Raw genomic sequence first — 17,006 nt, 5'->3', positions numbered from 1 at the left:
AAAAAGTTTAAGTTTTGGAGATTTGTACAAAAAATATGAGCAACATTCCTATTATAAGTGTACGAAAAACCCAAAATGGTACTAAATTCGGTACCATTGGTAATGAGTTTAGGTACATTCAAATTCTCAAATTCTCTACTAAGGTCCCTGTTGATGAGTAGGTTTGAGATATAGAAGTGGTCTTGCAAATGTTTATCACAAGTGTGCTAAAAGTACTAAATGGTACTAAATTTGGTACCGTCAAAATCTAGAGTCGAGATAAGGATTTTTCGTGTATATTTTTGGAAATTCGCAACATTTAATATCAGTAAAATTCTCTATGATTAGAGGTGTTACTTTTCGTACGTTAAATAGAAGCAACCTTCGGAAAAAGCTAGAATTTTGGTAATTGTTACAAGAATATCTGTTGGGCTTGAGATAAAAAGAGTTTCCGTACTTTTTGAAAAATTTCCACCAAAATAGGAAATTGTTATTTTTTGACATTGGAAAAATGAGAAAAAAGGAAGGAAATGCGATTTTTAGAAAATGCTTAAAATAAGGCAAACTAAAATATCGAGGATGAGGGTATTCTTCCACCTTATCTACACGGATAACCTCCGTGTAGAGGTCATGAAAAAAACTGAGCCGGTAAATAAAAACATCGAAAATTGATGGCTACTCATCGAAGACCATCTGAGGGAGGTAATCTTACTTGGAGAGGGGGGATCCAAAAGGTTACAGTTGTGCAACAACAACCTTTACAAAAGAGTGAAGGTCATGTGGTGTGAAAACGGGGAGCCCAAAAATGATTTCGTGATGTAAATATCCAGCTTTGGGAGGGTAGTACACTGGCGCCAGTATCACTGAGGGAAATGCCCTGGCGGAAGACACTGTCAGCACGGGTTTCACCATTTCCCATGTATTCGCCAGGCATATTGACGTTGGCGTGATATCAGGACAAAAAACCCAAAGGAAAATTCAAGAAAAACAAGTAAAAAAGCGCCTAGGATCGCCCGTATATAATTTTTAATACCCTCGAACATATACCTTGACGTTACAAAAATATCGAACTTACACATTGACAATATTACCAATTCGTATCTTACCTAAGTCTGATATAAATATTACAATCTGCCATATTTGTACCATATCGACTACTTCCTATATTTTATATGAGATATGTGCAAATTTTTGGAAAAATCTGGAAATATGCGTGAGGTAACAGATTTAGCAGACCGAAGTATTCCATGTTCATACTTCATCTAATACAGATAAAATATTGGTATGGGCCAAAAGTACCTGAAGGGATTCGCAGATATATATCACCTCTGTAACAGCAAAAAAAAAAATTGGATGTGTAAAATTTCAAGAGAGTAGGATGCCTGTTTCGCTTTCTTTGAACGTTTTTTTTTTAATCTTAAACCCTATGTGGGGGAGGTACCAGAAGAAATGTTCCGATCTCCACCATATTTATAACAGAACTTGTGTTGACCGAAATATAGAGATGTACCGAAATATGTGATGTGTGTAAGTTGAATACAATCAGACACTTATATCACCATTTATTACAGTTAAAACTATTCAAAATGTTGACCCTTTGTGGGGGAGGTATTAGATGGAGTGAACCGATATCGTCCATTTCCGCACTTGCTGTAGCACTCATAGAAATATTAAGATTTGCAAAGTTGGAGCAAAATGGATTATCTTTTCTATTTCTGTGCTGTAAATTATTTTCTTTGAACAATTTGACATTTTGGGGGGAGGGGGGAGGTACGAGAAGAAGAGAACCGATATTGTCCATCTCCAAACTCGATCTAAGTTTGACAATAATATTACGATGTACCAACTTTATCTCTGATCGGATACTCCCTTCGAGAGTTATCGTGCGCACCAGCCAGACAGACGGACGGACGGACGGACATCGCTAGATCGACTCCAATTGTCCTGAGACGGATTTGTTCCAAAGAGACCTAGGGTTTAAAACCGTTTTATTTTTATTTTTGACAAATTTTCCAAAAGGGCCAATGTGGAAACAAGAAAATGTGGAAACAGGCCCTGGTTCTGTGGTCCTTGAAAACAATTCATTTTATAAAAAACGGCTTTTTTGGTCTTTGGGTCCTTGAAAAAATATTCTTAAAAAAATCCACGTTTCTTGGTCTGTTGGTCCTTGAAAAAATATTCTTTAAAAATCCAAATTTCATGGTCTGTTAGTTTTTAAAAACTATTTTTTAAAAAATCCACGTTTCTTGGTCCTTTGGTCCTTGAAAAAATATTCTTTAAAAAATCGCGGTTTCTTGGTCTGTTGGTCCTCGAAATAAATATTCATTATTTTATTGAGGGGATGTGACGATGTATAGGGTTTAAAAATTGTTGTTGGAAAAAAGTTGAATACAGACTCACATCTGCCAGCCTTTGCATATCCTCTTTGCTCTCCTCCCACAAATGTTTCTGTTCTGAAGAGTTACTTGATAGATTCTATAATTATATCTACCCAATATCCATATATATTCTTGACAATACTCGATTTTTTTATGATTTTGAAAACCACCAAAATTTTAACCCACTCAAGGCCACTACTTACAACTCTTGTAATATCTGTGTATTTGTATTTTACCGCATTAACTAAATTAAAAAAAAATTATAAACAAAAAAAATGTTATTTTAATTTTTTCCCCCACCGATACTAAAGCGCATGTAAAAGTTGTAAGCAGAAAAAGAAAATACCGGAAATACCCCCATTTCATGGATATTCAGTTCGTAATTTAAGCTCCATACCAATACAAAGATTGCACGCTTTAACGGGGTAAAGTCTAGATGTTTAAGTGTGTGTGTGTGTGTGTTTATTAATTTTCTCTTAGATGAAATGTTTGGGACTCAGACACCGGGTCTCAGAAGAGAAAAAATGAGTTTTCTATTGGGAGAGAGGGAGAGGAGAGAGATGAAATTACACTCAAAGAGATTCATTTTTTCCTTTCATAAAATACCCGGTGTCTGAAGACCAATTTTAGTAAAAAAAGGAGTTGATGTTTTAAAGAAAAAATTAACAAAATTTAGAAAAAATAGAAAAAAAATTAGAAAAAAAAATAATTTAAAAAAAATAGAAAAAAATTAGAAAAAAAAAATTAAAAAAAAATTAGAAAAAAAAAATTAAAAAAAATAGAAAAAAAATTGGAAAAAAATAGAAAAAAATTAAAAAAAAATAAAAAAAAAAATAGAAAAAAACTAGAAAAAAATTAGAAAAAAATTTAGAAAAAAAATTAGAAAAAAAAATTAAAAAAATGGATAAAAATTATAAAAAAAAATTGGAAAAAATATTGAAAAATTGGTTTAGGTTCCCTTAGGACCAAATTAGTTAAAAATGAAGAAGGAAAAGCATGTTTTATTTGTAAATTAAAAAAAAAAATATATATAAAAATATATTTTGTAATTTTTTTCAATGTTAATTGTATGAAACCACATTTTTTATAAGAAATTGTTTCTAATCATATCCTCAATTAAATATCTTCTCTTTTTTATCTAAAATTTTTTTCTCTCTTCACTGATATTTTTTTGGATGTTTTGTATGATTTATTTCAAATCACAATTTTTTCTCTAAATATCAATGGTCTCATGCCTGGGTCCTTTGTCGAAAAAAAATCATTTCCGCTTTCATGTTACTCCACCCTCCCTCCCCCCACTAACCCTGCTTTCCCCTCTTTCTTCATTATTTCACCTTATCTTGCTTACCTTTTTTCTCTTCTCTCTATGTTCCATTCTTTCTCTCTCTTTTTTTGGGCTTCCATTTTCCTTTTGTGTACCCCCAAAAAAATACCCTCCTGTAAATACATATAGAGCTTCTGCAAGTTCCTTGGCCTTAAATACCCGTCAATGTATGCATCTACCAGAAATACCACCCTTCCGGAAGAAATCCTCGGATTCGGCCGAACATACCGGCAGCAGTGCCAGCAGTAGTCCACAGCGCACTACCACCACCAACACCACCAACATCAATTCCAATCTTATTATCAATAATGCTAGTACCAACAACAACACCATTTCCCGCCAACATCAGTCCCAGCAACAGCAACAGCAATTGACTTCCCAGTCGCTAGTTGGCTCCGCTGCTTCAACACCCCCCGCAGCCGCAACAACATCATCCAGTTCCCCGGCTCAGCCACAAACATCAACGCAAGACAAGAAATTACCCACAATATCGAAGCTATCGGAAATTCCGCCATTCAATGCCCGCAAAATATCCGCCGAGAGTACCATGAATTTGAATATAAGCGTAAGAGCCATAAAATTTTATTTTGAAATAATTTTCAGATTTTTTTATTTCAATTTTGTATTGTCCCCTCCCTAGTCTTAGCTATGGAGTATAAAATAGTTTTAATATCTTTTTTAAAAATATTGAAAATTAACCTTGAAATTTTCCAAACCTTGTCACCAAAAAATCACCCATTTTTAGCAAAAAAGACACATGCAGACATTGAATGGAGAGCTTTTGAAAATTTTCAGCACAAAAGAATTCAAAATTAATTTGAAAATTTTCTATGAAAAAATATCCTAAAAGTAGTTGGTGTGTATCCAAAACTAAAACATAACCCCTCAATTCGATGCTACAATTAACCCATTTAAGTCCGAGATTTAAATGTTATTTTTGCAAAAAAAAAAAAAACAAAATAAGAGCCACTGATCAAAAGAAAAATTTTCCGATTTTTGGTTTTCCAGAAACCAGATCTCGAAATTTCGAAATCCCCGCTTCTGCATGCCAACCATGCTTTTTATACCCTCAGCCATATGGCTACAGAGGGTATATATCATACGGCCAAAGCATGCCTCATCGAAATAACGATTTGAGACCCTGGGTCTCTTTGGACAAAATCCGTTTCAGGACATTTGGAGTCGATCTAGCGATGTCCTTCTGTCTGTCTGTCTGTCTGTCTGGGTGGTGCACACGATAACTCTCGAAGGGAAAATCCGAATTGGTCCAAACTTGGTACATCGTAATATTATTATCAAACTTAGATCGAGTTCCGAAATGGGTAATATCAATCCACTCCTTCTGGTTCCTCCCACACATTTCGAAATTTAAAAAAAAAATATTTTACTGCATAGAAAGAGAAAGGATCATTCGATTTTGCTCCAATTTTTCAAATCCCAATATTTGGTGCAGTGATAGGTGCGAAAATGGAAAATATTGGTTCACTCCATCAAGTACCTCCCCCACAAAGGGGCTAAATTTTGAAAATTATAACTCTTATAAAATGTGATGTAGGAGTCCGATTGTCTTCAAGTTTTACACATCGCAATATTTTTATTAACCCAAGGTCTGGTGTGAAGATTGGGAACATCGGTCTACTCCTTTTGATACCACCCCCACAAAGGGTTAAAATTTAGAATATCCATACAGCTCATAAAACCTGAAATTAACGTCCGATTCCATTCAGACTTGACACATTTCAATATTTCCATCAATACAAGATCTGTTATAAAGATGGTAGAGATCGAACATCTGGTACCTTCCCCACAAAGGGTCAAAGTTTTGAATAATAAAAACGGTTATAAAATCTGAAGTTAGCATCCGGTGCTCTTCATATGTCACGTATCCTATTATTTCTACTAACACAAGGTCTTCTATGAAGATGAGATTTATCGGTCCACTCCTGGTACCTCTCAAATATACATTTTAGACCCACTTTATACTACTTTATATTCTTGGTCCGTCCATCTGCCCGTCTGTGGAAACCACTCTAACTTCCGAACGAAATGAAGTAGGTTGATAAAATTTTACTCAATTGTATATCATATTTTGGTATTGAAAATGGGCCATGTAGGTCCACGTTCTGGTATAGCCCCCATATAACTGTACCTTCCGATATTCGGTATTTTGGTGATTTAAGCGACATTTATCACCGGAATTGTTTCAAATTTGGTATTTGAAGTTCGTAAAGGATACTACAGCCTGTGACGAAAAATTATCTAAGCAGGTCTACGTCTTCGTATAGTCCCCATCTAAGGGTACCTTCCGATATTCGGTATTTGGATGATTTTAGCGACATTATTCACCGGAATTGTTTCAAATTTGGTACTTGAAGTTCGTAATGGATACTAAAGCCTGTGACAGAAAATTGTCTGTGCAGGTCCACGTCTTCGTATAGCCCCCATACACCGGGACCTCCCAATATTGGGTATTTTGATGATTTTAGCTACATTATTCACGGGAATTGTTTCAAATTTGGTATTTGAAATTCGCAATAGATACTACAGCCTATGACAAAAAATTGTCTATGCAGGTCGAAGTCTTCGTATAGCCCTCATATAACTGTACCTTCCGATATTCGGTATTTTGGTGATTTAAGCGAAATTTTTCACCAGAATTGTTTTAAATTTGCTACTTGAAGTTCGTACTGGATACTAAAGCCTGTGACAAAAAAATTGTCGGTGTAGGTCTACGCCTTCGTATAGCCTCCATATAACGATACCCCCCGATATTCGGTATTTTGGTGATTTTAGCGACATTATTCACCGGAAATGTTTCAACTTTGGTATTGGAAGTTAGTAATGAATACTACAGCCTGTGACTGAAAATTGTCAGTGTAGGTCTACGCCTTCGTATAGGCCCCATGTAGCGATACCTACAGATATTCGATATTTTGATGATTTTAGCTTCATTGTTCACCAGAATTGTTTCAAATTTGCTACTTGAAGTTCGTACTGGATACTACAGCCTGTGACAGAAAATTGTCGTTATAGGTTTCAAATTTGGTATTTGAAGTTCGTAATGGATACTGCAGCTTATGGCAGAAAATTGTCTGTGCTGGTTCACGTCTTCGTATAGCCTCCATATAACGGTACCTCCCTAGTTTCGGTTTTTTGACGATTTTAGCGACATTATTCACCGGAATTGTTTCAAATTTGGTATTTGAAGTTCGTAATGGATACTACAGCCTGTGACGAAAAATTATCTAAGCAGGTCTACGCCTTCGTATGGCCCCCATATAAGGGTACCTGCCGATATTCGGTATTTTGGTGATTTTAGCGACATTATCCATCGGAATTGTTTCAAATTTGGTATTTGAAGTTCGTAATGGATGATGCAGCCTGTGACAGAAAATTGTCCGTACAGGTCCATGTTTTGGTATAGCCTCCATATAACAGTATCTCCCGATATTCGGTATTTTGACGATTTTGGCGACATTATTCATGGGAATTGTTTCAAATTTGGAATTGGATGTTCGTAATGGACGCTACAGCCTATGACAGAAAATCTCTCCTCTCAATGTCTGCCTTGTAAAAAAAACCCACAGTATCACACTCACCTTTTGTCACAAAAAAAATCTCCTCTACACCACTAAATATAAGTCATTATTAATTTTCGTTTCTATTGTAAAAATCCGTATTTGTTATCCGAAAACCCCTCTGCAACAAAAAAAATGAAAACTATCCCAATTATGACAGGATAATTACAATAGCAAAACTCATGCACCCGAATGGATGTCACGTCTAAAAGTCAACGATAATGTTAATCTCCGTAGGAGTATTGATTGTATATCCAAGGTAGAGAAAAGAAAATTATTTTCAAAAAAAAAAAAAAAAATTACAGTGGCAAACAAAATTGAAGAAATGTCGAGTGTCCGTAAAGTGAGGAAGGTAGTCAATAAAGGCCAAACCTGGCACATCACAATATTTAAGTCATATTTATTAAGGTCCGATAGGAAATGGTCACTATTGGCCCATTCCTTTGAAACCTACTCCTTGGAGGGCCTACAATTTGAAGAAATCATAACAGATGTCAAAATATTTTCAAATACCCGAACATTGGCTGAGGTTATACATCTGTCGGCAGTGCCGTCTGATTTTTTTTTTCAAATTTTTTTATTGAATTTAGAACAAAAAAAGGGAAACTAAGACAACACTTTCACTTCTCCATTGGGCTTGGCCCGAATATATAATTGCATTTTATCCTTGGGTAGAACTTTCATCTGGGCCAATTTCTGCGGACGCCGGCCATTAAGGAAACGACAAATATTTGAACGCAGAGTGGTCGCTGGATTTTCGGGATTTATTTCTTTGAAGACCAAACAATCATAGGTTGTGGCAGCGGGACACTGGATTTTGTCACAGTAGAAGGTGTCTAAAAAAAAATTAAAAACCAAAAACATAAAAAAGAAATATTGGATTTTAATTTCCAAAAAAAAAAAAATAATAAAAAAAAAACATACTTCCAAAGGTCGATATGTAAACATCTCCAATTCTTGTATATTTCGGGCCAAAAGTCACAGCCTGAGAACGAAAATTAAATAAAACCAAGGCAAAGAAAAAATAATGAAAGCAGCCCATGTTCCGATTTTGTAATGCAATAAAAATAGGATGTTTATAGGTCTAAGCTTCTACGAATACTGCGAGCAAAAACCACGGCATAATCGCCGTTTTTTTTTTGCTTTAATTTTTTTTATGGCAACAACATTTCGATTTTGAAATCCCATCAAAACCACATCCCATTAACGCATGTTTAATTTTATAAAAAAATCATTGTGAGCTCATGATTCAGAATTTGAGATATATAAACATTAACCGACTCGATTTCGATTCCATAGGATTACAACAATTACAACAAAATGCAAAAGATGTCACGCTTGATGGTTATCGATAGCGTAAATCTCAATAGAAGTATCGATTGCATTGCCAAGGTAGATCCGAACAGATGGCCTGCAATTTTAAATATAGCAAATACTGAAAATCCATGTCAATGACAAACAAAATTTAACAAATAAAAATTTCCGAAAAGAAGACTCGTGAATTTATTTATTTTTTTAATATTTTAAACAATAGTTGTTTAGATTTGTTAATATAAATTTTTTTAATTTAAATCAGCATTTATAAAAAATCTACAAAATAGTCGAAGTCCAACAATTTTTTGTATACATTTCCCAAAATGATGTCCAGAAAATTTTTAGAGATATTTTCAAAAAATCAAAAGAAAGTGTTACATGTTTTTTATATAAAAATACCGAGAAAATTACCCTGGATTATTTCATAATTTTTTCAAGTAAAAAGTGCTCCATTTTTGTATATTTTTTAGGTGATTTATTTATTTGAGCTTTTTTCTTCAAAAAAAGCACGATTATTTAATAATTTTTTCAAGTAATTTTTTCAGATTTTTCCGAATAAACAGTTTTCAATTGAGAAATAAATAATAATAATAAAAATAAAATAAATAACCAAAAATAAAAATTTTTTAATTATTTTTTATAAAAAAAATCTGCAGAAAATAGCCCTTTGTTTTTATTGTCTTTCAAAAAAGTCTACAATTATTTACGAATTTTTTCAAGTAATTTTTTGAGATTTTTTAAAAAAAAGTCCAAAATAGCAATAATTTTGTCAAAATATCCAGAAAATAGTCCTGGATTGCTTCATAATTTTTTTGAATACAAATGAAAAAAAAAATCAATTAAAAATTTCAAAATCAATTAGAAATTATTTAATAATATTTTAAAATAAAAATTAAAAAAAATAATGAAATAATTAATGAATATAGCCCTAGATGATTTCATAATTTCTTCAAATATTAATTTAAAAAAAATCAAAAGAAAATGTTACGCAATTTAAAAAATAAACAATTTGAAGAAAATAGCATTTGATTACTTCATAATTTCTTCCGATTTTTTTTTTTTTTCAAAAAAAGTCTATGATTGTTTATGAACTCGTTCAAAAAATTTTTTGATATTTTTCAAATAAACGGTCCGAGGTAGCTTAAATTTGCCCAATAAAAATAACAAAAAATCAAAAGAAAATGTTGGATAGTTTTTAGAAAATCTTCAGCCCTGAATTACAAAAAAAAAAATGAAAAAAAAATATATAAATAAAAAGTGCTATGCATTTTTTAATAAAATTCACCTGAAAATACCCCTGGATTTTTTTCGTAATTTCTTCAAATGCTAAAATATTAAAACACAAAATCTAAAGGAATTCTTACGCATTTCTCAAAAAATATGTAACCCTGGATTACTTCATATTTTTTTCAAAAAAATCTACGATTATTTACGTATTTGTTTAATTAATATTTTTGAGATTTTTCAAATAAATAGTCGGAGATGGCTAAAATATTGTGAAAAAAATTAATTAATTAAATGAAAATGCTAGGCATTTAAAAAAAATCCCCAAAAGTAGGCCTGGATTACTTCATAATTTTTCAAATAAATATTTCAAAAAATATAGTAATAATTAAATAAATAATTCGAAAGAAAGCGTTCGTAACGCAATTTTCAGAAAATAGCCCTGGATTATTTCATATTTATGTTAGTTTAACGATTTTATGAAAAAGTCTAAAATTTTTCCGTGTAAAAAGTGCAAGACTATTTGATTTTTTTATTTAAGAATGTGTTAGAATATTTTTTTCATATGATAATAATAATAATATTAATAATAATAATAATAATAATAACAATAAAAATAAAAATAATAATAATAATAATTTTGCAAATAAAAAGTCTACGATTATTTAAGATTTTTTTCAAGTAATTTTTGGGGTTTTTTCCATATAAACAGTCCTAGATAAATTTGTGTTTATTTCATTTGTTTAGTAATTGTTAAGGAATATTTTTTTACTCTTCAAAAAAAAATTAATAATAATAATATTATTATTAATACATAATTTACAAAAATAAATCGAAAGTCCAAGGTTAAAGTAAAAAAATTATATAAGAATTTGTTCAAGAAAATTTTTGAGATTCCGAGACAGATTAAATTTTTGCAATTATTTTTTTAAATCTTTTTTCAAATAACTATTTGAGAATATAAGTAAATATCCAACAGTTATTTGTGAAAAAATCTAGGTAAAATAATTAACATTTTTTTTTTAAAAATTTAAAAAAAGAAATTATCATTAATTTTCAACTAACTTTTTGAAAATATTTTCAAGTAAATATCTTGCAGTTATTTGTGTAAAATAACTATGGAAACTAATTCGCAATTTTTTGTAAAAATTTTCAAAAAAAAAAAAAAAATATATTTATTTTAGATTTTTCTTATAATTAACTATTTGAGAATTTTTTAAATATTCCACAGTTATTTGTGAAAGAAATTTATGGAAAATAGTTCACCATTTTTGTAAGAATTTTCAAAAAATAAAATACTTCTAATATTTTATAAAAAAATCCAGAAAATAATATTTAAAAAAAATAGAGATAATTTCACGAACTAGTACATTTTTTCCTACCAATGGCCTGAAATTTCGGTTTTCATTATAGTACACACATATTTGTTCACTTTTGTTTGTCACTGTATATAAGTGTTAGAATAGACTAGTGTATAGTTCAGTGTATGAGCGCTATTTTATTGCAAAAATTAAAAGAATCCTTAATCAAAGCTTTTAGTGGCTAGTTTAAATGTTGTTTATATTGCTCCATTGTCAAAAGCTTTTGACAAACAGCGGAAGAAGAAGAAGAAAATTTCGACTCATCTGCATCCTGTCATTGAGTGTTTTCATGTCATTGTCTATAGGGTCTCAAAAGAACATATACACTTGTAAGAAACCAATTCTTAAGACGCCTATTAATTGTCGATGAAAAATATTTTTAAAAAATTCACGCCTATTAATAGTCGTTGAAAAATATTTTTTAAAAAATCCACACCTATTAATAGTCGTTGAAAATATTTTTAAAAAATTCACGCCTATTAATAGTCGTTGAAAAATATTTTTTAAAAAATCCACGCCTATTAATAGTCGTTGAAAAATATTTTTTAAAAAATCCACACTTATTAATAGTCGTTGAAAAATATTTTTTAAAAAATCCACGCCTATTAATAGTCGTTGAAAAATATTTTTTAAAAAATCCACGCCTATTAATAGTCGTTGAAAAATATTTTTTAAAAAATCCACGCCTATAAATAGTCGTTGAAAAATATTTTTTAGAAAATCCACGCCTATTAATAGTCGTTGAAAAATATTTTTTTAAAAAATCCACGCCTATTAATAGTCGTTGAAAAATATTTTTGAAAATTAAAAAAAAAAAAAATAATTAAAAAAGCTCCAAAATTTTTTGGATAGACTTATTGATGGCTCGCACTTGGGTCCATGGTCCCACTCTATAAATGTCTTAGTAAATATTGAAATTTTTAATGTGTGTTCCACCATTGGCTCTGCATGTGAAAAATTTTGATGCTGACTCGTTTTCCATTCACCCCACCATCCAATAAACCCCCATTAACCCATCACCAGCTATAAATGTTTGTTTTATGTTGGCGTGTGTGTGTGTCCGTTTTTTTCACTGGAAATTCTTGTTCTGTTCACTGTTCGCAAATAAACCTGCTAATCTATATGGAAATCCTTTAATTATAATTTTTTTCTACACTTCCGTTTTTCGCTCTCGTCCTGTCCTGGTGCAACAACCACAAAACCAAATAAACAAATGCGTGCAACATGGCGTTGCAAATCCGCCATGAACCATAAAATGTGGCATAACAAACACCATCTTTGATATGGACACTACCACATATGCAAAAAAAAAATCCAAAAAAAATATGGAACCTCAAACTATGGTCCTGCACAATTTTCCTGCAACATCAATTCATTTTTCTTTCTTCCTATGTTCCTCTCTGTGTGTGTGTTTGACCTTTCTTATATCCGGTTGCTCTTCGATTGCACATCCTTTCGCTCGCTATCGTTTTTGTTATTCCTTGTTGTAAAAATAAAAAATCATAACAACAACAAAAAAGGAGCTTAAAAGCAATACAGACACGATGGATATTTTAAAGCCAGCCCCATCCTGGACTAATGTGGCCATAAAATCGACAACAGCCATTGCAGCCCAGCCCCTGGTGGCTGTAACTCCCGGTTCCTCGTCCACCGGTCCGGCAGCACAACACACAGTCGCCTCATCCTCTTCCTCGTCCAGTGGCGGAGCCTCATCGTCGACAACAGCCACAACGCGAGTGGAGAATTCACGTCCCAGTGTAGGGGCCATATCAACCACATCGACATTGTCGTTCCAATTGAATCAGCAGCAACAACAAAAGGAACAACAATCATCGCAACAAAACGACAAGGAGCAGGCCTCAACCTCAACAGGATCAACGAAGGCAAATGCTTCCGCTGGCCAGGCATCGGGTGGCAATACAACCGATGAGGAGGCCAAGGGTAAGTCTTCTCTTAAATTTAATGGAACTTTTCTCAATTTTTATAAATTTTTAGCTGCCGAATTGGCCGCGAAGAAAAATCGTCTCAAACAGAAGCTGGTAAAAAGTGCCCGATCCGTGGCCATATTTTCCTTGAAGTTGAAGGAGAGGCGTCAAAGGGAGGCTGAAAAGGCGGCCACGATAGCAATAGAGCATGCCAAGGTAATTATTAGTTCTTCAAAAAATATTTTTTAAAAAATACACGCCTTTTAATAACCCTTGAAAAATATTTTTAAAAAAATCCAGGCTTTTCAATAACCTTTGAAAAATATTTTTTAAAAAATCAACGCCTTCTAATAACCTTTGAAAAATATTTTTTTTAAATCCACGTTTTTTTAATAACCTTTGGAAAATATTTTTTAAAAAATCCACGCCTTTTAATAAACCCTTGAAAAATATTTTTTAAAAAATCCACGCCTTTTAATAAGCCTTGAAAAATATTTTTTAAAAAATCCACGCCTTTTAATAAGCCTTGAAAAATATTTTTTAAAAAATCCAGGCTTTTCAATAACCTATGAAAAATATTTTTTTAAAAAATCAACGCCTTTTAATAACCTTTGAAGAATATTTTTTTTAAATCCACACTTTTTTAATAACCCTTGGAAAATATTTTTAAAAAATCCATAGCCTTTGAAAAATATTTTTAAAAAATCCATAGCCTTTGAAAAATATTTTTAAAAAAATCCACACCTTGTGATAGTCCTGGAAAAATATTTTTAAAAAAATCCAAGCCTTTTAATAACCCTTTAAAAAAAATTAAAAAAATCCACACCTTGTGATAGTCCTGAAAAAAAAATATTTTTAAACAATCCACACCTTGTGATAGTCCTGGAGAAATATTTTAAAAAAAATCCAAGCCTTTTAATAACCCTTTAAAAATATTTTTAAAAAATCCACACCTTGTGATAGTCCTGACAAAATATTTTTAAAAAATCCACGCCTTTTAATAAACCCTTGAAAAATATTTTTAAAAAATCCACGCCTTTTAATAAACCCTTGAAAAATATTTTTTAAAAAAATCCACGGCTTTTAGTAAATCCTTGAAAAATATTTTTTAAAAAATCCACGCCTTTAATAAACCTTGGAAAAATGTTTTTTAAAAATCCACGCCTTTTAATAAACCCTTGAAAAAATGTTTTTTAAAAAATCCACGCCTTTTAATAAACCCTTGAAAAATATTTTTTAAAAAATCCACACCTTTTAATAAACCCTTGAAAAATATTTTTTAAAAAATCCAGGCCTTTTAATAGGTCTTGGAAAATATTTTTTAAAAAATCCACGCCTTTTAATAGGTCTTGGAAAATGTTTTTTAAAAAATCCACGCCTTTTAATAGGTCTTGGAAAATATTTTTTAAAAAATCCACGCCTTTTAATAGGTCTTGGAAAATATTTTTTAAAAAATCCACGCCTTTTAATAGGTCTTGGAAAATATTTTTTAAAAAATCCACGCCTTTTAATAGGTCTTGGAAAATATTTTTTAAAAAATCCACGCCTTTTAATAAACCCTTGAAAAATATTTTTTAAAAAGTCCACGCCTTTTAATACACCCTTGAAAAATATTTTTTAAAAAATCCACGCCTTTTAGTAAACCCTTGAAAAATATTTTTTAAAAAATCCACGCCCTTTAATAAATCCTTGAAAAATATTTTTTAAAAAATCCACGCCATTTAATAAACCCTTTAAAAAATATTTTTTAAAAAATCCACGCCTTTTAATAAACCCTTGAAAAATATTTTTTTTTAAAAATCCACGCCTTTTAATAAACCCTTGAAAAATATTTTTTAAAAAATCCACGCCTTTTAATAAACCCTTGAAAAATATTTTTTAAAAAATCCACGCCTTTTAATAAACCCTTGAAAAATATTTTTTAAAAAATCCACGCCTTTTAATAAGCCCTTGAAAAATATTTTTTAAAAAATCCACGCCTTTTAATAAACCCTTGAAAAATATTTTTTTAAAAAATCCACGCCTTGTAATAGTCCTTGAAAAATATTTTTTAAAAAATCTTTCATTTTCAGGCTTTAGCTAAACTACCGCCTCTCCCCCAGCCGGGTGGTGAACTCTCCCTGATACCCATTGAACAACTCATACAAATCGAGGATATAAAACCACTTTTGAAATCTCCACCTTCCACGAGTACCAGTAGTGCATCAGCAGGCCCTGGAGCTCCGTCGGCGTCCACGACCATTGGATCCTCCTACTCTTCGGCGACAAATGCTAACTTGAATACAACAACCTCAACAACGACATCGTCATCCTCAGCAGCTTTACTGGCGGCAGCAGCTGCCCATTTGCAACATCAGCAACAACACCAGCCGCCGGGATCGGCATCTGGCAGTTTTTAAATTAAAATTACAAAAACAACAACAACAAACACAAGATACATACATATATACATATTTGTTATAGATTTAGATGTAAGGCTACGTTTTACCAAAAAGAAAATATGACAAACGGTATCAAACTTTTTTTGTAAATAACCCCCCCTAGGAGATTGAGTAGAAGATTAAAACAAGAACAACAACAGAAACACGTCATATAACGCTTTAAGTAGAGCAATTAGCAATCATCTGGATATGGAAGGTCTATAGAAGGTCATCCATACAGAGAAGACCCATAAAGGGTCTTTTATCCAAGGGTCTTTGGTGTATAGGTGACCCCTGTGGACCCCCATGTCGGGTATTGTAACTCTAGATAACCCACAGAAAGTATTCTCTAGCAAATAAAGTGACTTAAAATACAAACGAAGAACATAACAGAACAGTATCAGAACATTACAGAATTTTGACTCAAAACATTCTTAACAAATATTACACTTACCGAAAACAGAATAGGTACATAGTTTAGTCGATAGAAATGCAACAACACAAACCTAAATAAATTTCGAAATAGTTGAAAGGAAAAACTAACGAAACTTGTATTTTAGATGTAGGAAGTTTAGATTTAGAAGAAGAAAAAAAAAAAACAACAAACTCTTGAAGTTGAAACTTATGATGCTGCGCAAAAAAATAGTCTTTAAAAAATAATGTTATAAAATGGGTATTGGGTTATATATTAGGGTGGAGAGATTTGATGGGTTTCTTCAAAAAAAAAAAAAGTAGTCGTTGAAAACTAATTTTTAAAAAATCCACGCTTAATAATAGTCGTTGAAAAATATTTTTTAAAAAATCCACGCCTATTAATAGTAGTTGAAAAATATTTTTTAAAAATCCCCAATAATTAGAAGTCGCTGAAAAATATTTTTTAAAAAATTCCACGCCTACTAATAGTCGTTGAAAAATATTTTTTAAAAAATTCCACGCCTACTAATAGTCGTTGAAAAATATTTTTTAAAAAATCCACGCCTATTAATAGTCGTTGAAAAATATTTTTTAAAAATCCCCGATAATTAGAAGTCGCTGAAAAATATTTTTTAAAAAATTCCACGCCTACTAATAGTCGTTGAAAAATATTTTTTAAAAAATCCCCGATAATTAGAAGTCGCTGAAAAATATTTTTTAAAAAATTCCACGCCTACTAATAGTCGTTGAAAATATTTTTTAAAAAATTCAGGCCTATTAATATTCGTTGAAAAATATTTTTTTAAAAAATCCACGCCTAATAATAGTGGTTGAAAAATATTTTTTAAAAAATCCACGCCTATTAATAGTCGTTGAAAAATATTTTTTAAAAAATCCACGCCTATTAATAGTCGTTGAAAAATATTCTTTAAAAAATCCACGCCTATTAATAGTCGATGAAAAATATTTTTTTAAAAAATCCACGCATATTAATAGTCGTTGAAAAATATTTTTTGAAAAATCCACGCCCACTAATAGTCATTGAAACATATTCTTAAAAAATCCACGCCTATTAATAGTCGTTGAAAA

At 31.3% G+C, this 17,006-nt stretch overlaps 2 protein-coding genes across 8 annotated transcripts in view; one reads left to right on the top strand and one right to left on the bottom strand.

Annotated features, from left to right (window-relative positions):
* The window catches only part of LOC101887915 (serine-rich adhesin for platelets), a 152,772-nt gene extending 136,599 nt beyond the window's left edge, over positions 1-16,173 (top strand). For 2 of the 7 annotated variants that reach the window (XM_059130043.1, XM_020038183.2), the window contains 4 exons: positions 3,811-4,246; positions 12,679-13,099; positions 13,154-13,299; positions 15,156-16,171. In XM_059130043.1, the coding sequence (XP_058986026.1) occupies positions 3,811-4,246; positions 12,679-13,099; positions 13,154-13,299; positions 15,156-15,482 (1,330 nt within the window). In that variant the 3' untranslated portion in view covers positions 15,483-16,171. Of the gene's footprint in view, positions 1-2,668; positions 2,783-3,810; positions 4,247-7,419; positions 7,519-8,558; positions 8,652-12,678; positions 13,100-13,153; positions 13,300-15,155 lie in introns of all 7 variants that reach the window. The other 5 variants (XM_059130040.1, XM_059130038.1, XM_059130042.1 and 2 more) reach the window with 5 other exon arrangements.
* LOC109613415 (uncharacterized) lies at positions 7,823-8,346 on the bottom strand. The gene is made up of 2 exons (XM_020038185.2): positions 8,184-8,346; positions 7,823-8,095 (listed from the first exon to the last, which is right to left on the bottom strand). Exons 1-2 carry the CDS (start codon positions 8,299-8,301, stop codon positions 7,866-7,868), a joined length of 348 nt encoding a protein of 115 aa, XP_019893744.1. The 5' UTR covers positions 8,302-8,346; the 3' UTR covers positions 7,823-7,865.
* Positions 16,174-17,006: the final 833 nt, after the last annotated feature.

Source organism: Musca domestica, unplaced genomic scaffold (assembly GCF_030504385.1).
Source record: "Musca domestica strain aabys unplaced genomic scaffold, Musca_domestica.polishedcontigs.V.1.1 7, whole genome shotgun sequence".
NCBI classification, from domain to species: domain Eukaryota; kingdom Metazoa; phylum Arthropoda; class Insecta; order Diptera; family Muscidae; genus Musca; species Musca domestica.
This window is presented reverse-complemented; position numbering and strand designations above follow the sequence as displayed.